This window comes from Salvelinus namaycush, chromosome 23 (assembly GCF_016432855.1).
Source record: "Salvelinus namaycush isolate Seneca chromosome 23, SaNama_1.0, whole genome shotgun sequence".
In the NCBI taxonomy this organism is placed as follows: Eukaryota; Metazoa; Chordata; class Actinopteri; order Salmoniformes; family Salmonidae; genus Salvelinus; species Salvelinus namaycush.
Window position 1 is genome coordinate 22,999,446 of NC_052329.1, and position 21,704 is coordinate 23,021,149.

General features: G+C 43.8%; 1 protein-coding gene across 1 annotated transcript in view; it reads right to left on the reverse strand.

The window, feature by feature from the left end:
* Positions 1 to 18,613: 18,613 nt before the first annotated feature.
* The window catches only part of LOC120018197 (TNF receptor-associated factor 4-like), a 48,535-nt gene continuing 45,444 nt past the window's right edge, over positions 18,614 to 21,704 (reverse strand). The window contains exon 7 of the mRNA XM_038961266.1: positions 18,614 to 21,257. Within this exon, the coding sequence (XP_038817194.1) occupies positions 20,625 to 21,257 (633 nt within the window). The 3' untranslated portion in view covers positions 18,614 to 20,624. The remainder of the gene's footprint in view (positions 21,258 to 21,704) is intronic.

The window sequence follows — 21,704 nt, forward strand, 5'->3', positions numbered from 1 at the left end:
CATACATCCCACACATGGTTCCAAACACACACACAGACAAACAGACATAACATGCACTGTGCCATCTCTTCATTGTTGGCAATGGTGGAGTGGGCTGTTCATCTATTGTATATCAACATAGTATTGCCTGTTCCTCTACTGATTACTCTAAATCAGGGATGGGCAACTGGCCCCCTTTTTGAAGGCCCTTGGGAAAAAAACTCTGTCGGGATCACAGCATACTGTTGCGAGTTAGAATAGTGCGGATGTGGGTACGTAAACTGTTAGTTCAGATTTTTTGTGGCCCCCACCCCCATCAAAGTTTGCCCATCCCTGCTCTAAATGACAGTATTCCCATTAGGGGCTCAGAGCCAGGCAGGCCATGTTCAGTGGATAATCTTCCTCTGACCATCTGCTCAAGATTTTCTATTTTCTCTGTATTTCTGGTTTCCTCCCTTTTTTCAAAATGAAAATCAAATGTTCCTTTTGTAATCACTGACAGAATTGTGAAACTATTTCAAGTGCCCGCGGAGATTGACCTCTTCTTCCTATCATTGCAGGAGAACAACTATAACATTTGGGACAGTTGAAATTGAAAGTGTAATTGAGGCAGGCAGGGTGGGAGAACAGGTTGGATAGCTCTCAGTTCCACTGGTGGCATACTGAACATGTCACACCACTGGCTGGCTTGATTACCGACTGTAGGCGGAGAGTCCCAGACGTATACTGTACTATGATATCATATCATATTAGTGTCATAGGTTAGTTACAGATAGCTCCTCTCTAATACTTCACACAGACGGTTGTGTGTGTGGTTTGGTTTCACTATCCTTGTGGGGACCAGAAGTCCTCACAAGGATAGTGAATAAAGTTGGACAAGTTGGGACATTTCGCCAGTCTCTACAAGGAAAAAAGCTTATTTAGGCTTAGGATTTAGGGTTAAGGTTAGAATTAGGGTTAGAATTAGGGTAAAGGTTAGGGTTTAGGTTTAGTTTTAGGGTTAGGGATTTGCGGTTAAGGTTAGAGTTAGAGTTAGGTTAAGGAAAATAGGATTTTGAATGGGAATCAATTGTTTGGTCCCCACAAGTATAGTAAAACAAACGTGTGGGTGTGTGTGTGTTTAGGTGCAGTGTGGAGAGACAGGGAAATCTACTGTAGATGTTATGGTTATGATGAAAGTGGCTGTAATAGGATTAACCTCCTCTTGACAGCAGGAGTGTAATAAACTCAAAGAGGATGAAAACACTGGTAATTAGCATAGAACAGGCTTTGTGGTGTCAGTGAGTGTTTGTGTGCATAGAGAGAGAGAGACAGAGAGAGAGAGAGAGAGAGAGAGAGAGAGAGAGAGAGAGAGAGAGAGAGACCAAATTCACATAGAAATGTGAGTTATAGATCTGTCATTTTTATTGAAAGCAAGTCTAAAAAGTGGTAGATCTGTTCTATGTGTGCTATTTTTATGCTTCCCGTTCTTAATTTACATTTTTGCTTCTTTTGGTTTTGTACACCAGCTTCAAACAAATTTTACTTTTTGGTTATTAAAAATATATTTCACAGCACAATTATTTTTTTTATCACATAAACTGAAATTAAGCAAACTATTAGAATTTTCGCAACCGGGAAATTGCACCTTTAACAAATAGGGCCTGAATAATTCATCCTGTCATTTTAGGCTTTTTGAAAGAGAAACAATGAGACAAAACATAATCTGGTATAGAGACAGCTACAATAGAGGCTTTAGAGCATCTCAAAGTTGCATCCCAAATGGCATCACATTTCCCTATGTAGCGCACTACTTTTGGCCAGAGCACTATGGGCCCTGGTCAAATGTAGTACACTATGTAGGATATAGGGTGCCATATGGGACATAGTTCTATCTTGTCTGGAGTGAACACTATGCATCAATATCATGCTACTGCTAGCTGCTGCTTATCTTGAGTTGTAAAATATCTGCTGTGTGTCTTTGTTCTCTGTGTCCTCATGCTGCTCTGCCTTCCCCATAATGCCAGATTATGGGTTGTGAGGTCAGAACAGGGGCAGTTCCAGGCATAAGTGGTCACTTAAGGCCCCCCCCCCCCAAAAAAAAAAATTGGGGGAGAACTCAGTCAGGCACTCAACTTACTATTGAGAGAATTAATAGTAGAATACACAAGATGCAATTTTGAAATGTGGTTGTGCATCAGCAGTTTTCTCTTGTTATGTCAGTCGCTGACAGTCACTCAATTAGCCATTTTTTAGATTGGTAGTTAGTCTAGCCAGCTATCTAAACTTGTATTAATCATGGCCGAATACTGACACGCAGGGCATGTGTCCAGGGGCCCTGACCTCCAGAGGGCCACCGTTGATCTTGCTAGTCATTCTCACTCAGATATCATATTAACATGTCATAAGTCCTTACAAAATGTGTAGAATTGCATGAAAAATGTCTATCCACCCCATGGCAAAATGGGTAAATTCACAGGAAATCAACTGTAAAACTGCACATTTGTTCTTGCTGCCCCATTGCAAAATCAGTAGAATTGCATGAAATTTGTTATAAAAGTTTCCTCTTCGCCCCATTGCAAAATGTGCAGAATTTCAGGAAACTTGCTTTAAAACTGAAACATTTTAACTTCGACCCATGGCAAAATGTGTAGAATTGCAGGAAATGAACTTTTAAACGTGTACTTTTCTCTCCACTGTCAAGAGGGCCACTATAATGTTTTTTTGCGAAGTGGTGGGCCCCCAAAAGGCTATAGCCAGCCCTGGTCAGAACTACAGAGCAGTCACTTAAAGGCTAAAGCCCAGAGTCTAGATTAACTGACTGTAAAACGACTGACTTCCACCCAAAGAGATTTATCCTACACAGCAGGCACAACACTGGTGTTGTGGATTCTAGAGTGACAATGGTTAAACCCAAACACGCAGATTACAGACACAAGAGCTAATGCAGGATGAGAAGCATTTCAAGGGCATCCCATGCAGTCATGCTGTAGCAGACCATATATATAAATAGATAGACAGTACAGTACTGAGTGTACAGACTGGAGAATATTGTTACTGTCGTTACTCATGACCTCAAAACCATAGGATTCTCACAGCCTATGGGTGCATCCCAAATGGTATCATATTCGCTATACAGTGCACTACTTTTGACCAGAGCCATAAGGGCCCTGGTCAAAAGTAGTGCACTCCATAGGGAATAGGGTGCCAATTGGGATGCATCCTAAATCTCCATCAACCAACCCAGGTATATTACAGAGTAACAGTTTAGTGTTAATGGCTAATGCTAGTTTCAATGGCAGCCTATTTAAACAAACAATATTCATTGCCATTTCTGCCTTTCTTAGTAGAGTGAACAGAACAGGGACACAGTGGGGGCATATCACTTTCAGACAACTGTGAATTGATGTGTGCAGTCGAGTGGGGAATAGACACAACATTACTCAGTCATGTTATGTTTTGATGCTGCTTGTACAGTACTGTGTAAACATCATCCCCACCCTCCACTTCTTCTCCCATCTCCCTGTCAAACAATCATGTACAGTGGGGCAAAAAAGTATTTAGTCAGCCACCAATTGTGCAAGTTCTCCCACTTAAAAAGATGAGAGAGGCCTGTAATTTTCATCATAGGTACATTTCAACTATGACAGACAAAATGAGAATTTTTTTTCTCCAGAAAATCACATTGTAGGATTTTTAATGAATTTATTTGCAAATTATGGTGGAAAATAAGTATTTGGTCAATAACAAAAGTTCATCTCAATACTTTGTTATATACCCTTTGTTGGCAATGACAGAGGTCAAACGTTTTCTGTAAGTCTTCACAAGGTCTTCACACACTGTTGCTGGTATTTTGGCCCATTCCTCCATGCAGATCTCCTCTAGAGCAGTGATGTTTTGGGGCTGTTGCTGGGCAACACGGACTTTCAACTCCCTCCAAAGATTTTCTATGGGGTTGAGATCTGGAGACTGGCTAGGCCACTCCAGGACCTTGAAATGCTTCTTACGAAGCCACTCCTTCGTTGCCCGGGCGGTGTGTTTGGGATCATTGTCATGCTGAAAGACCCAGCCACATTTCATCTTCAATGCCCTTGCTGATGGAAGGAGGTTTTCACTCAAAATCTTACGATACATGGCCCCATTCATTCTTTCCTTTACACGGATCAGTCGTCCTGGTCCCTTTGCAGAAAAACAGCCCCAAAGCATGATGTTTCCACCCCCATGCTTCACAGTAGGTATGGTGTTCTTTGGATGCAACTCAGCATTCTTTGTCCTCCAAACACGACGAGTTGAGTTTTAACAAAAAGTTCTATTTTGGTTTCATCTGACATTCTCCCAATCTTCTTCTGGATCATCCAAATGCTCTCTAGCAAACTTCAGATGGGCCTGGACATGTACTGGCTTAAGCAGGGGGACACGTCTGGCACTGCAGGATTTGAGTCCCTGGCGGCGTAGTGTGTTACTGATGGTAGGCTTTGTTACTTTGGTCCCAGCTCTCTGCAGGTCATTCACTAGGTCCCCCCCGTGTGGTTCTGGGATTTTTGCTCACCGTCTTGTGATCATTTTGACCCCACGGGGTGAGATCTTGCGTGGAGCCCCAGATCGAGGGAGATTATCAGTGGTCTTGTATGTCTTCCATTTCCTAATAATTGCTCCCACAGTTGATTTCTTCAAACCAAGCTGCTTACCTATTGCAGATTCGGTCTTCTCAGCCTGGTGCAGGTCTACAATTTTGTTTCTGGTGTCCTTTGACAGCTCTTTGGTCTTGGCCATAGTGGAGTTTGGAGTGTGACTGTTTGAGGTTGTGGACAGGTGTCTTTTATACTGATAACAAGTTCAAACAGGTGCCATTAATACAGGTAACGAATGGAGGACAGAGGAGCCTCTTAAAGAAGAAGTTACAGGTCTGTGAGAGCCAGAAATCTTGCTTGTTTGTAGGTGACCAAATACTTATTTTCCACCATAATTTGCAAATAAATTCATAAAAAATCCTACAATGTGATTTTCTGGATTTTTTTTCTCTTTTTGTCTGTCATAGTTGAAGTGTACCTATGATGAAAATTACAGGCCTCTCTCATCTTTTTAAGTGGGAGAACTTGCACAATTGGTGGCTGACTAAATACTTTTTTGCCCCACTGTATGCATCATCATGGTACACGGGCACTGAAGGTAATTTCCCCCCTTCGACCTCGTCTGTGTCCCAAATGGCACTTTAATTACCTACATAGTGCACTACTTTTGACCTGGCCACATGGCCCTGGTCAAAAGTAGTGTACTATAGTGCCTTTGGAAATTATTCATGTCCCTTGACTTATTCCACATTTTGTTGTTTTACAGTCTGAATTCAAAATGGATTAAATATATTTTTTCTCACCCATCTACACACAATACCCCATAATGACAAAGTGTAAACATGTTTTAATCTAGTTTTTTTGTATTGAAAATGAAATATCTAATTGACATAAATATTCACACTACTGAGTCAATACATGTTAGAATGTATTGAAGACAAACAATGTATACGAAACGCTTCAGTCTGGTTTTAGTCCCCATCATTGCACTGAGACTGCACTCGTGAAGGTGGTAAATTACCTTTTAATGGCTTCAGACCAAGGCTCTGCATCTGTCCTCGTGCTCCTAGACCTTAGTGTTGCTTTTGATACCATTGATCACCACATTCTTTTAGAGAGATTGGAAACCCAAATTGGTCTACACGGACAAGTTCTGGCCTGGTTTAGATCTTATCTGTTGGAAAGATATCAGTTTGTCTCTGTGGAGGGTTTGTCCTCTGACAAATCAACTGTAAATTTCGGCGTTCCTCAAGGTTCGGTTTTAGGACCACTATTGTTTTCACTATATATTTTACCTCTTGGTGATGTCATTCGGAAATATAATGTTAACTTTCACTGCTATGCGGACGATACACAGCTGTATATTTCGATGAAACATGGTGAAGCCCCAAAATTGCCCTCCTTGGAAGCCTGTGTTTCAGACATAAGGAAGTGGATAGAGCAATTTTTAAACCTTTAAACAAAACAGAGATGCTAGTTCTAGATCCCAAGAAACAAAGGGATCTTCTGTTGGATCTGACAATTAATCTTGATGGTTGTACAGTCGTCTCAAATAAAACTGTAAAGGACCTCGGCGTAACTCTGGACCCTGATCTCTCATTTGACGAACATATCAAGACTGTTTCAAGGGCAGCTTTTTTCCATCTACGTAACATTGCAAAAATCAGAAACTTTCTGTCCAAAAATGATGCAGAAAAATGTATGCATGCTTTTGTCACTTCTAGATTAGACTACTGCAGTGCTCTACTTTCTGGCTACCCGGATAAAGCACTAAATAAACTTCAGTTTGTGCTAAACACGGCTGCTAGAATCTTGACTAGATCCAAAAAAATGTATCATATTACTCCAGTGCTAGCCTCTCTACACTGGCTTCCTGTTAAGTCTAGGGCTGATTTCAAGGTTTTACTGCTAACCTACAAAGCATTACATGGGCTTGCTCCTACCTATCTTTCTGATTTGGTCCTGCCATACTTACCTACACGTACGCTACGGTCACAAGACGCAGGCCTCCTTATTTTCCCTAGAATTTCTAAGCAAACAGCTGGAGGCAGGGCTTTCTCCTATAGAGCTCAATTTTTATGGAATGGTCAGCCTATCCATGTGAGCGACACTGACTCGGTCTCAACCTTTAAGTCTTTATTGAAGACTCATCTCTTCAGTAGGTCCTATGATTGAGTGTAGTCTGGCCTCGGGGTGTGAAGGTGAACGGAAAGGCACTGGAGCGACGAACCGCCCTTGCTGTCTCTGCCTGGCCGGTTCCCCTCTCTCCACTGGGATTCTCTGCCTCTAACCCTATTACAGGGGCTGAGTCACTGGCTTACTGGTGCTCTTCCATGCCATCCCTAGGAGGGGTGCGTCACTTGAGTGGGTTGAGTCACTGACGTGATCTTCCTGTCCGGGTTGGCGCCCCCCTCGGGTTCGTGCCGTGGGGGAGATCTTCGTGAGCTATACTCGGCCTTGTCTCAGGGTAGTAAGTTAGTTGTTTGAAGATATCCCTCTAGTGGCGTGGGGGCTGTGCTTTGGCAAAGTGGCTGGGGTTAAATCCTGCCTGGTTGGCCCTGTCCCGGGGTATCGTCGGATACCTACCCAGTCTGTTATATCTGGAGTATTTCTCCTATCTTATCCGGTGTCCTGTGTGAATTTAAGTATGCTCCCTCTTACTCTTTCTCTCTCTCTTTTCTCTCTCCTCTCGGGGGACCTGAGCTCTAGGACCATGCCTCAGGACTACCTGGCCTGATGACTCCTTGCTGTCCCCAGTCCACCTGCTGTCCCCAGTCCACTGCAGTCCACCTGCTGCTGCTCCAGTTTCAACTGTTCTGCCTGCGGCTATGGAACCCTGACCTGTTCACCGGATGTGCTACCTTGTCCCGGACCTGCTGTTTTCGACTCTCTCTCTCTACCGCACCTGCTGTCTCTAACTCTGAATGATCAGCTATGAAAAGCCAACTGACATTTACTCCTGAGGTGCTGACCTTTTGCACCCTCTACAACCACTATGATTGTTATTATTTGACCCTGCTGGTCATCTATGAATGTTTGACGATCTTGGCCATGTACTGTTATAATCTCCACCCGGCACAGCCAGAAGAAGACTGGCCACCCCTCATAGCCTGGTTCCTCTCCAGGTTTCTTCGTAGGTTCCTGCCTTTCTAGGAAGTTTTTCCTAGCCACTGTGCGTCTACATCTGCATTGCTTGCTGTTTGGGGTTTTAGGCTGGGTTTCTGTATAGCACTTTGTGACATCGGCTGATGTAAAAAAGGCTTTATAAATACATTTGATTGATTGATTGATTGAGAATCACCTTTTAAAGCGATAACAGTTGTGAGTCTTTCTGGGTAGGTTGCTAAGAGCTTTGCACACCTGGATTGTACAATATTTGCACGTTATCATTTTTTTTATTCTTCAGTCTCTGTCAAGTTGGTTGTTGATCATTGCTAGACAGCCATTTTCCAGTCTTACCATAGATTTTCAAGCCGATTTAAGTCAAAACTGTAACTAGGCCACTTAGGAATGTTCAATGTCGTCTTGGTAAGCAACTCCAGTGTATATTTTGCCTTGTGTTTAAGGTTATTGTTCTGCTGAAAGGTGAATTTGTCTCCCGGTGTCTGTTGGAAAGCAGACTGAACCAGGTTTTCCTTTAGGATTTTTCCTGTGCTTAGGTCTATTCCATTTATTTTTATCCCCCAAAATACTCCTTAGTCCTTGCTGATGACAAGCATACCCATAACATGATGCAGCCACCACCATGCTTGAAAATATAAAGAGTGGTACTCAGTGATGTGTTGTGTTGGATTTTCCCCGAACATAACTCTTTATATTCAGGGCATAAAGTTAATTTCTTTGCCTCAGTTTTACTTTAGTGCATTACTGCAAACAATATGCATGTTTTGGATTATTTTTATTCTGCAAAGGCTTCCTTCTTTTCACTCTGTTGTCTAGGTTAGTATTGTGGAGTAACGACAACGTTTATCCATCCTCAGTTTTCTCCTAACACAGCCATGTAACTGTTTTAAAGTCACCATTGACCTCATGGTGAAATCTCTGAGCAGTTTCCTTCCTCTCCGGAAACTGAGTTAGGAAGGACGCCTGTATCTTTGTAGTGACTGGGTGTATTGATATACCATCCAATGATTAATTAATAACTTCACCATGCTCAAAGGGATATTCAATGTCTGTTTTTTTTTAACTCAGGCTGTGACACAACAAGGGGTGTGAATACTTTCTGAAGTCACTAAGGAATAGGGTGCCTTTTATGTCATACCCCTCATGTAGTCCCTGACCAAACATTTCCTGGCTCAGAAGGAATAGCTTTCTGTTTAACATGGAGCAAAACATTCATCACCATGCTAGCCAGGTAGCACAGAGGCCCTGAGAGATTATTTTCCACCAGCTCCATTGGTTCTATCATGCAGTGCACTTGGGGTGGGGGGATGGAAGTGCGCTATATAGTGCACTATACACTATACAAAGTAGTGCACTATACAGTATAGGGAATAGGGTGCCATTTGGGAAACAACCCCTCTCTCTACTGAGATGAAGTGTTCTCTCTATGGAGTATAATGCAGTCAGTCCTCCCTGACTATGACAGGGACACCCTCTCCTCTGAAAGTGACACTCACTCCTACTGTAAGGATCTCTCAGAACCTGCCTGTCATCTCAGCACACACACACACCAGCCCCTCCGATTCACAGCCTTATTGTCTTCCACAGAGGGGTCCTTAATCACACCATTGTCAGTTTTGTGGGGCGTTAGCTTCTGTGTTAATTACTGTGAGATAGAGAGTCAGTCTTTATATATCTGGGGGGTACGGACTCTCTTGCATGTGCAGAGAATGTACTGTACTGTATGTAACTGTTCATTGTTTATGGTGTGAATAAAACATGATGCAGCTGTAGTAGGATGGATCATGATGCAGCTGTAGAAGGATGGATCATGATGCAGCTGTAGTAGGATGGATCATGATGCAGCTGTAGTAGGATGGATCATGATGCAGCTGTAGTAGGATGGATTATGATGCAGCTGTAGTAGGATGGATCATGATGCAGCTGTAGTAGGATGGATCATGATGCAGCTGTAGTAGGATGGATCATGATGCAGCTGTAGTCGGGTGGATCATGATGCAGCTGTAGTAGGATGGATCATGATGCAGCTGTAGTAGGATGGATCATGATGCAGCTGTAGTAGGATGGATCATGATGCAGCTGTAGCAGCATGGATCATGATGCAGCTGTAGAAGGATGGATCATGATGCAGCTGTAGTAGCATGGATCATGATGCAGCTGTAGTAGGATGGATCATGATGCAGCTGTAGCAGCATGGATCATGATGCAGCTGTAGAAGGATGGATCATGATGCAGCTGTAGAAGGATGGATCATGATGCAGCTGTAGTAGGATGGATCATGATGCAGCTGTAGCAGCATGGATCATGATGCAGCTGTAGAAGGATGGATCATGATGCAGCTGTAGTAGGATGGATCATGATGCAGCTGTAGCAGCATGGATCATGATGCAGCTGTAGAAGGATGGATCATGATGCAGCTGTAGTAGGATGGATCATGATGCAGCTGTAGTAGGATGGATCATGATGCAGCTGTAGCAGCATGGATCATGATGCAGCTGTAGAAGGATGGATCATGATGCAGCTGTAGTAGGATGGATCATGATGCAGCTGTAGTCGGGTGGATTATGATGCAGCTGTAGTAGGATGGATCATGATGCAGCTGTAGCAGCATGGATCATGATGCAGCTGTAGCAGCATGGATCATGATGCAGCTGTAGAAGGATGGATCATGATGCAGCTGTAGTCGGATGGATCATGATGCAGCTGTAGTCGGGTGGATTATGATGCAGCTGTAGTAGGATGGATTATGATGCAGCTGTAGTAGGATGGATCATGAGGCAGCTGTAGTAGGATGGATCATGAGGCAGCTGTAGTAGGATGGATCATGATGCAGCTGTAGTAGGATGGATCATGATGCAGCTGTAGTAGCATGGATCATGATGCAGCTGTAGTAGCATGGATCATGAGGCAGCTGTAGTAGCATGGATCATGATGCAGCTGTAGTAGCATGGATCATGAGGCAGCTGTAGTAGCATGGATCATGATGCAGCTGTAGTAGCATGGATCATGAGGCAGCTGTAGTAGGATGGATCATGATGCAGCTGTAGTAGCATGGATCATGAGGCAGCTGTAATAGCATGGATCATGAGGCAGCTGTAGTAGGATGGATAATGATGCAGCTGTAGTAGCATGGATCATGAGGCAGCTGTAGTAGGATGGATAATGATGCAGCTGTAGTAGCATGGATCATGATGCAGCTGTAGTAGGATGGATCATGAGGCAGCTGTAGTAGCATGGATCTTGATGTATGCCAAGTTGTTGTTTTTCTGTTAGTTTTTTGTTATGCAATTATTTTGTTCCCTCTCTCAAAGAGACTCACTTAAATATGCATATCCAAAAACATTATTGATTACATTGTTTAACCAACCAGGGCATTATGAGGATATGACATAGTTTCCAAATGTATTCCCAATCATATGCAGTATATATCTATCTACCCTGCTCTCACCAGTCATGTCTATATCTAAACCTGATGGGCTGAATGGCTTCTTTCCAGTTAGACACCACACTGCTTGTTTGCATCTAAGCCGTTGGGGAATCCTCATAGAGGTGTTAGATACTGGTTAATCTGATCCACATACAGGAGACAGAAAGCAAGCACCTCTCACGGCCTTCAATCCACCGGACTGTCAGTGAGGCGTGGGAGGGAAGGCCTGAGCTGGATGTCCTTTATCCCTAATGTTTGCCATTGACCACCCAGTACCCGGAGCAGACTAGGAGCAGGTGACCTAGTTCCTGACCTCTGTACGTATGCGCTGCCTTTGTACAGAGGGCAAGTGAGAGGACAAAACTTTAGTAATCTGTTTTAGTGTTTCCAACTGGGGCAAGAACAGAGGTAAGTTCTAACATAAGTTTCAAGTTTTAACAGTTTTGTGTAAGGTCGGGAGGACAAGTAATATATGTGAGATGCTTACACATTGACTACCACCCAGCCTTGCCCCGCACATTTTGCCCCTATGGCTGTTAATGCAGATATTTGCAAAGTACAAGGGAATTTAGAATGAGCCCAAAAAACATGTTCCACCCATGAATGAAGAGTATCATTCACCGCTTTATGCACATAAAAACACAAACAAATGCTTTTTAAAATCCTAATCACACACTGCACCCACTGCATGTGTATTTTCACAAATCCCTCGCCTAATCTGTCATGCAGACCCAAACCTCAGAACACAATTTGCAGTGTATTGATTAAAATCAGGAGGGAGTGGGAGGTAGGGAGTGGGAGGCCTCAGAGCTCTCCCCTCCCTCTCACAGCCTCCTCTCCCAGCCCCATCCCCAATGGGTAAAAAGGGTCAGTCATTGATCCAGGCAGGCATTGCTGAGAGGAGAGGCCGTCAGGGAGGCCCTGGGATGTGTCCCAAATGTGTCCCCTATTCCCTATTTAGTGCACTACTTTTGACAAAAGGATGTCATTTGGGATGCACACGTGGCCTCTGGTTCCAGGTCACTGCCTCTGATCCTGCTCGGGTGGTTGTTGAGAGGTAGAAAATAGCAGGTCAACCACTCATTGGCTGGATGTATCGCAGTCTGCCTAGGGAGATCAATACATCAGAGGCTACAGGCTACCGTTCCCAACTCCCACGTTCGGACAGAGGGCTTTAAATGATTTACCATCTACAGGCAGACTCCCAGGGGGAAGAATCCCTGTCATGCCTTCTTCACAACTAAACCCGTGGACCATTTTAAGTCCTTACTGATTTGGACACAGAGGAACTTGAAGCTCTCGACCTGCTCCACTGCAGCCCCATCAATGTGGATGGGGGCGTGCTCGACACCCCCATTTCCTGTAGTCCATGATCAGCTCCTTGATCTTACTGACGTTGACAGAGAGGTTGTTGTTCCGGCACCTCCTCCCTGTAGACTGTCTTGTCGTTGCTGGTGATCAGCCCTACCACCATCGGGTCATAAGCAAACTTGATGATGATGCTGGAGTCATGCGTAGCCACACAGTGATGGGTGAACAGAGAGTACAGGAGGGGACTAAGCACACACCCCTGTGGGGCACCCGTGTTGAGGGCCAGCGTAGCAGTGGTGATGTTGCCTACCCTTACCACCTGGGGTCGGCCCGTCAGGAAGTCCAGGGTCCAGTTGCAGAGGGAGATGTTCAGACCCAGGTTCCTATGCTTGGTGACAAGCTTGAAGGGGACACTGGTGTTGTATGCTGAGCTGTAGTCATCGAACAGCATTCTCACATAGGTATTCCTCTTATCTAGGTGGGTGAGGGCAGTGTGGTGTGCAATTGAGATTGTGTCATCTATGGATCCGTTGGGGCGGTATGCAATTTGGAGTGGTTCAAGGGTGTCTGGGATGATGGAGTTGATGTGTGCCATGACCAGCCTTTCAAGCACTTCATGATTACAGATGTGACTGCTACAGGGCGGTAGTCATTGTGGGATGAAGCCTTAGAGTTCTTGGGAACAGGAATGATGGTGGTCATCTTAAAACATGTGGGGATTACAGATTGGGTCAAGGAGAGGTTGAAATTTACCGTGAATATGCCTGCCAGCTGTTCTACGCATGCTCTGAGGAATACTGTCAGGCCCTTCAGCCTTGCGAGTGACCTAATTAAAGACCTTAATCATATTTTCTTCAGAGAGCGAGATCACTCAGTCCTCTGGTCGGTGGGGGCCCTCACACCCGGCAAGGTGTTATTGTTGAAGCGTGCATAATATGAGAGGCATTGTTGGGCAGATCACGTTTGTAATCTGTAATGGACTGTAGCTCCTGACACGGGATGGGTGTCGGAACCTGTGTAATATGATTCTACCTTATTCCTATATTGTCCCTTTGCTCGTTTGATGACTCTGCAGAGGTCATAGTGGGACTTCTTGTATTTGTTCCTGTCTTCAGCCGTAGCCTTAGGGTTGGGGCTCCTTAGGGCTCCTTTAGCTTAAAACCTCTTAAGGATGAGACTCTTTTTTACAATTTTCACCTAAAATGACATACCCAAATCTAACTGCCTGTAGCTCGGGACCTGAAGCAAGCATATGCATAATCTTGATACCATTTGAAAGGAAACACTTTGAAGTTTGTGGAAATGTGAAATTAATGTAGGAGAATATAACACATTACATCAGGTAAAAGATAATACAAACAAAAAAACTATGCGCTTTTAATTTTTTTGTTTTGTTCCATCATCTTTGAAGTGCAGGAGAAAGGCCTTACATTAACATAGGATCCTAGGTAGAATTGAGATTTTATCCACAAGATGGCAGCAGTGCGTGTGCAAATTTTCAGACGGATCCAGTGAAGACTTACCTCACTACATGATATTTTGCATCAAGTCTGCCAGGAGTTTGCCCAAATGTGCCGAATTGGTAAATGTATACATTTTCAAGTACATAACTATAGAGAACATACAAAATTGCTATGGTAATAAAAAATTATAGTTTCTACACTCCCAGGAATGTCATACATGATGGATCATTAGCTTCCCTACAGAAAATACACTAACCTCCACACATCTAGATGTTTGGGGGGGGGACCCAGCTCCTACATTTGAATATAAAAATAGATTTTATCAAACAAAGCTATGCTACATTTTATCTCTGGGACCCTCAGGATGACAAGTCAGAGCATGATTACTGAATGTAATATTATTTACCTTCAGAGGTGAATGTATCAAACCAGTTGGCATGATAAAAGTGTTTTGTTGTTGTGCACTATTCTCAAACAATAGCATGGTATTTTGTTTCTGCAATAGCTACTGTAAATTGGACACTGAAGTTAGATTAGCTTTCTGCCCATATAAGACATGTCTATGTCCCGGAAAGTTGGCTGTTGTATACAACGTTTTCTAGTCACATTATCGCATATTGAGCAACAAACCCTGCTGTAGCATAATCTCTGATTCTGATGACCATTTCTCAATGGCGCGAGTCACGGGTACTTCCTGCCACAAGAAAAGCAGCCTATGGATGTAAGGTTTGCTGCCTGTTTATAGCCTCATACAGTTCATTGAGTGCCAGCTTGTTATTTTTCTTGTCCTGAGGTGGAATGTATACAGCAGTCATGATAACAGCTGAAAACTCCCATTGGGAGGTAGAAGGGTCAGCATTTGAGCATCAGGTATTCCAAGAGGGGTGAACAATGGGTCGAGACTTCCACTGACCTGAGCCTAAGGCAGATGAGTCGAAGTTGAAGCCGGAATTGGGGTAACTGTTCTTGTCGGTTATAAGAAATGATAACGGGTACATTTTGTGAAAATAAAGTAAATATAAACGTCAGAAGAATCACAAAATGCCAAAGTTGGGTCAAAGCTTGCAAAAAGGTGGCCATCCAGTATGGCGGCATGAGGCATGACCATTGACCATGGTTGTTATCAGTTTGGTCAGTGTGGTTTGTGGCCCTTTACCATGTCTTTGGACACTGTGTTAACTAACCTCCAGACGAGCTTCAATGCCACACAACTCTCCTTCCGTGGCCTCTAACTGCTCTTAAATGCAAGTAAAACTAAATGCATGCTCTTCAACCGATCGCTGCCCGCACCTGCCCGCCCGTCCAGCATCACTACTCTGGACGGTTCTGACTTAGAATACGTGGACAACTACAAATACCTAGGGGTCTGGTTAGACTGTAAACTCTCCTTCCAGACTCACAATAAGCATCTCCAATCCAAAATTAAATCTAGAATTGGTTTCCTATTTCGCAACAAAGCATCCTTCACTCATGCTGCCAAACATACCCTCGTAAAACTGACTATCCTACCAATCCTTGACTTCGGCAATGCCATTTACAAAATAGCCTCCAACACTCTACTCAGCAAATTGGATGCAGTCTATCACAGTGCCATCCGTTTTGTCACCAAAGCCCCATATACTACCCACCACTGTGTCCTGTATGCTCTCGTTGGCTGGCCCTCGCTTCATATTCGTCGCCAAACCCACTGGCTCCAGGTCACCTATAAGTCTTTGCTAGGTAAAGCCCCGCCTTATCTCAGCTCACTGGTCACCATAGCAGCACCCACCCGTAAGCATGCGCTCCAGCAGGTATATTTCACTGGTCACCCCCGATGCCAATTCCTCCTTTGGCCGCCTTTCCTTCCAGTTCTCTGCTGCCAATGACTGAAACGAATTGCAAAAATCACTTAAGCTAGAGACTCATATCTCCCTCACTAACTTTAAGCATCAGCTGTCAGCGCAGCTTAGAGATCATTGCACCTGTACATAGCCCACCTGTAAATAGCCCACCCAACTACCTCATCCCCATATTATTATTATTTTTTCTTTCTCCTTTGCACCCCAGTATCTCTACTTGCACATTCATCTTCTGCACATCTATCACTCCAGTGTTTAATTGCTAAATTGTAATTACTTCGTCACTACGGCCTATTTATAGCCTTACCTCCATAATCTTACTTCATTTGCACACACTGTATATACACTTTTCTATTGTGTTATTGACTGTCTGTTTGTTTATTCTATGTGTAACTCTGTGTTGTTGTTTGTGTCTCAATGCTTTGCTTTATCTTGGCCAGGTCGCAGTTGTAAATGAGAACTTGTTCTCAACAGGCCTACCTGGTTAAATAAAGGTGAAACAAAATTTTTAAAAATCCATTGTAGATAAACATCATGTCGTCTGGTTTGTTTGGGATCATGCGCAACGTTGAGTGAAAGCACCTGGATGGTTATCAATATCCCCATCTCTCATCATAGTTTTACTATTTCACATTGAAGTAAGGAGAGCAGCAACAATTGTGGTTGTCTTGAAAAATATATATATATACGACTGAGCAACAACAGTAGAGCTGTATGAAACAAGAAGATATTGCAGTTTCAATTGAATAACTCCCTGAATCAAAGCAGTGTCTGTCCCGAGGTCTCTGGTCTTGGGAGCGCTGCTCAGCTACAGTATGGAGAGTGAGAGGGCTGCTCTCTGTGCACCTGGGGCAGTTATCTGATCTACCTGAAAGCTGCAACTGAAAAAGAGCCAGTGTGCTAATGAGGACAGTCAGCCACAACACTGAACATCACAGATTTGACATGTGGGACAGAGGAGGAAAGAATCAATTTAGGTCAAAGTGAATGAATTACTGTATGCTTATTTTCAGTTAAGTGGAATGATATCCACAATCAGATTGTTTTAAATTACCAGCACCAGCACTTGACATTGTGGGTATAGTACAGTACTGTATATAAAAACAGTTGAAAAACCTCTGTTGGATCAGCTAGGTCTTCAACCATATTGCCTGTAGCCAAGGAGCAAGGCATCTGTCAGACAGAGTTCTGAGGAGACCACTGCGGCGCTGGGCTGTTTCCTCAGCCTCTCAGTTAAGATGTTGATCAGTCAGGGGATGTGTTTTCTCACGGCTGAAGGACACAGCTGGGCCGAGCCACACACCACTCCACTTAACCTCTATCCTGCTCCACACCAGTCATTGTTTAACTTCAACATGAGGGAGACGACAGCATGGCATCGCTACACAAACCCACACCACAACTCTTTGATGTGTTTTATGGCAGAGGAAAGCCTTATGGGCTGTGCTGAGTCCTCCCTCTTTACTCAGCCTTTCAACCCAACCTGCTCTGACACTCCACTCATGTTCCTCACGTTGGCGTTGACCAAAGGCTGGGTGAGCTAACCTATAGGGAACAACACTGTAGTGTGAGAGCTTGGGTGTAGGCTACCCGAGGGCTCATTTACCAGGCGAAAAGTCACATGAGAGAGAGAAGCCAAAGGACAGTACTGTATAGTACATTGAGCAGTGGCTGCATAACACGTGACTGCTCCACTACTGTCGACATGGGAAACATGAAGCTAACATGTAATTAGCCTTTTCTATTTTAATGCTGCTGTACAGCCCCAGAGCAGCACGAGCTAGGCTGTTGTTTGAACTCCGAGCGCCAGGAAAGTTTGAGGCTGTCAGTATGGCTTTTGGTTATTATGCTTAACTTTGTATAAGGCAGCTCATAATGAAGCCATTCTCTCTGTGGAAAGCCATTAGTCTGGGGACAGACAGAGGGGATTGTCCTACCCAGAGAACCCCTTGTGGTGAAATTCATACCACTGAAAACATTGGTCACAGCAGGGAAACATATTTTGTCATGGGAACAATTTTCCCATAATGATAAATAAGTAGCCATTTAAAGAGAAATGTAAGTAGGACTATGCCCAAATATCCTGGATAATTGACAGTGCAGTGTATGTGCCATTCCACATCACCCTTTGTGTAACTTCATAAATTTTACTTTGGAGAAAAGAGTTCCCCAAACTATTCTAAAACAAGTGAAGAAAGAGTTTCCTTCCTAAGGGATATTTGAGTTAATGGAGGTAAAAGCTCATTTTCCCCTTCCCTAAACTCCACATTCAACATCATTCAAGCTGAGAGCTACAGCAAACTCCTGGCATCACATCAAAGCAGGGCAAGTGTCTGCCTCGCTTCCTCTCTCTCTGCCCCCTTTCCTCCGTTCCCTCCATCTCTGGATGTGTTGGACCAGAGAGGGAGGGAGGGAATCGACCAGGGGGAGGGCTTTATGTGTTGTAATCAGATGGGGCTTGCTCCTCAGACAACACTACTGTGGAAATTCAATTCAGACTAGATGCTTGGAGTGGGTGCTCAGTATTGGACTAACTAAAACAAGTGAAACACAGTGGGACAAGAGATTTTATTGATAAACTTGAAGTGCTGAAAAAGGCAGGAATTTCAGACAGAAATTGCACCTTTTCATCAAGGAAGCAAGAGTTAAGGTAACATTTGCTGTAGTTTAAGACAAGTTGTCTGCCTACGAGACAGCTGAGCCAGGCACTGTATCTAGCGTGGTTTACTGTATGTGTTACAAGAGGAGCAGAATCATCAATGTGATCAGTAACACATTTTCTGGTGGGGAAAGGCTCAGCTGAGGCCACACTGCCTGACAATATTCATGTAGATGAAAGCTGAGAAGTCAGTAGGTGATTCAAACACTCAGACATACTGTACAACGACATAAAGAGTAAATTAGCAGCATAGTGAAGCAAGATGTAATAGATAGTATTTTATTTTAAAAGAGAAATTGAGAAGCACTCAACATATTAAAACATTTTTGCCATCTAGTCAATCAAGCTTACGTGATGCTCTTTAAAATAATACATTTTAAAGACAAAGTAATACAGACAGAATATGAGATCCAAACCAAACAAAACAATTATTCAGATTCAGAAGATACTTAACTTTAAAAAAGTGTCCATAAAATTCCTAACCTCAACCCCGACTCGCCAACAAAAAGTTGTATAAAACATTTAAGTACTTCGCAAAATACATAACCTTACAAAATGTTCTTTTTTTTTTACTTCTTTAAAATCACTGTAAAATATTGGCTGGTATTATAGCAAGAAACCAGGAATATTAATGTAGAATAAAAACGACAGAATGGGCTTCTGCATTTTTTACATCAGTATTATTCACATATGTCATGAATGTTTGATCAAGTCCTCTACTGCAGGTGTTACTGGCCTGATGGAGCCTCTGACTGGTGTATTGCACATGGCTGCTCCTCTTCAACCTCTCTTCGTGACCAGCTTATGTGCTGAGGTGAAGATGCACACTGGTGGCCATGGTAACCAGCAGCGCCACACCATTGAGATGCAGTCTGTCCTGAGGCACCCACACGTCATTCTCAGGTGGGAACCAAGGCATAAACCATATTTTAAACAGCCCCCATTTCCGCCTGGGCTGACTTAAAAACAATGCACTTCAGTTCACAGACCTCCGTTAAGCTAATTCACTCCAATGTCTTTCTGTCTATGACATAATATCAACAAATGTTGCTCACATTTTGCAAATATAAAAAGAATTTGGTTCCATTTAACAGGTCCTCCACTGCAAAAAAGCCCCCAGTATCGGGGGAGAAGATTTCAAGAATACAGGTTACAGTACAAAAATGTGGTCCACGTTGACTCGCATTGAAACATGCATGTTTTTCTGTTGATGTCTTCGAGCTCATCTCTCCCCTACCTACGTGCCTACCTGCCTACCTACCAACTAAGACCCAGCCCTCATGGCTTTCCCTTCACACTTAAGTACACATGTACCATTTCACCTCTTGAAAAGACTGAGTGGATTCGATTCAGTTCTACACATTCAAAGACCGTCATACATTAGCACCTTTGACCAACAACGCACAGGAACCCATCTACTGTATCTATCTTCTCAGGACCCCACAGGAGATGTCTTTCAGAGGCCTATAAATCTGCCTGTTACAAATGATTGTTGTTTTTTGTCTAAAGATCATGATCCTCTCATTCTAAGCATTATAGAATGTCCAAATGACGAACTGTAGACAGTGAGTGATGGAACAATGACAAGAAGAAACAAACTTAATTCACAGCTGTAATATTGTTTGCTGACAATAAGCTTAACAGCAATCTCAAATTCGCTAACCAAGAGCTTTGCATTTGTTAAGGTATCAGTGGGAGATATTGTTAGAGCATGTAAACAGAAGGCAGTTGGGTTTGAGAGTGTGATGAGCTCCTTCCAATAGCCTGAGGTTTGCTCTATTCTTTAGACCGCTCGTGATCAGATACGATGGTTCAAACCAGAGCCGAACACACAAGGCTTAAGGACGCTTTCCACCTCCAGAACATCGCTCTATCCATCCTTAATATTTACCTGTGCTGCAGAAAAACAACAAAATACAACTTAAAATAAACTCTAGGCACTGTTGATTTCCAAGGCTTTTTGTTGCAGATAGAGAAGGAAAATGTTAGAAAACAAACACTTAAAAATAAGAATCAGAAAGTGATGGTTTCTGCAGACCAAACACTTAGAATTCTCCTCCATTTAAACATAGCGGGGTCCTCCAGTCTAGTCCTCCAACACAACCCAGCAGATTAGCAGCTCTAAGTCCTGCAGTGGAGTGGCTGTATGGATTTGGACAGTTAGTCAGTGTCTAAAGGATAAGTGTGGTGAAGTTCTCAAGGTAAGTGTCATATCAGTCTCAAGCCTGCCTTTCACCCTGCCTTCCCTTCCAATAAACCAAAACCAGCTCTCCCTCAGGCCATAATTTTCTGGGGGATCTCTATGGAAGCCTTGAGGAAAATGGAGTTGTCTCTGACATAGTTCCTCTTCTTGATCTCTTCGTGGGAGATGAACTTGGGGTAGCCAAAGCCCAGGGTGCTCTCGTCCAGCGAGTTGCGGGTGCTGCATGGTTTCTGGAAGTTCTTCCAGTTGGGGTCAGGATTGAAGGTCTCTGTAATGTGTTGGGACTTGGACAGCGACGGGTCGCTCTGGTCCATGATGGAGAAGGTCACCTTGTAGGAGAAGGGCCACTCAAGCAGGTTGTCGTACTCCCCTGGCAGTACCCGGATGTAGATGGACAGGTGCGAGCCCTCCCCACTGCCATTACCATTGAGAAACGCAGAAACCTGCAACTTGTAGCCATAGCGATGGGTATAGAAGGGCGGGCTGAAGAACTCATGGTTGTTCCGGAGCTTGGCCTCCTGGAGTTTCCGGGAGTAGTCGCTGAGCTTCCAGATGAGCACTCCATCGTTGCTGACTGACAGCTCCTCCATCTCCCTCCGCAGCTCCAGGATCTCCTGCCGCTGGCGCCCCACCAGGCTGCACATCATGGTCAGGTGGGACTTGGTCGTGTCCTCCAGGTGACGACCGATCGCTAGTTTTGGGCACTGCAAGGAGAGAGGAGAGACTGGTTAGGGAGAGGTCACTGTGTGTAGCAAGGAGGGTGAAACTCTATATAGTACAAACTCTGTATAGAAATGTGTTGTGTTTAATAATGTGGTACAGTATGCACATCACACTAGATTGTTTTGTCTGTTTGAGTTTCACATTCAAGCCTCCTACAGTAAGTGAATGTTTTCTGTCTGCTGATCAGCTGCTCTTTTGGGAGCCCTGCCATACACATTTGTGTTTGGTGTACTGAACATTTGCACTCTTGGTTGTACTCTCTCGCCTGATGCCTTCGTGGTCAGGGAGAGAGTCATTTATGCATTTGTCAGACCATGTGCATTGCTTTGCACTGAGCTTTCCAAACTCGCTCCCATTTCAAACTGAAGGACAGAAGCTGACAACAGCATGAAGCCTGTTTTCTCTGACTCTGGGAGCTCCCCACATTT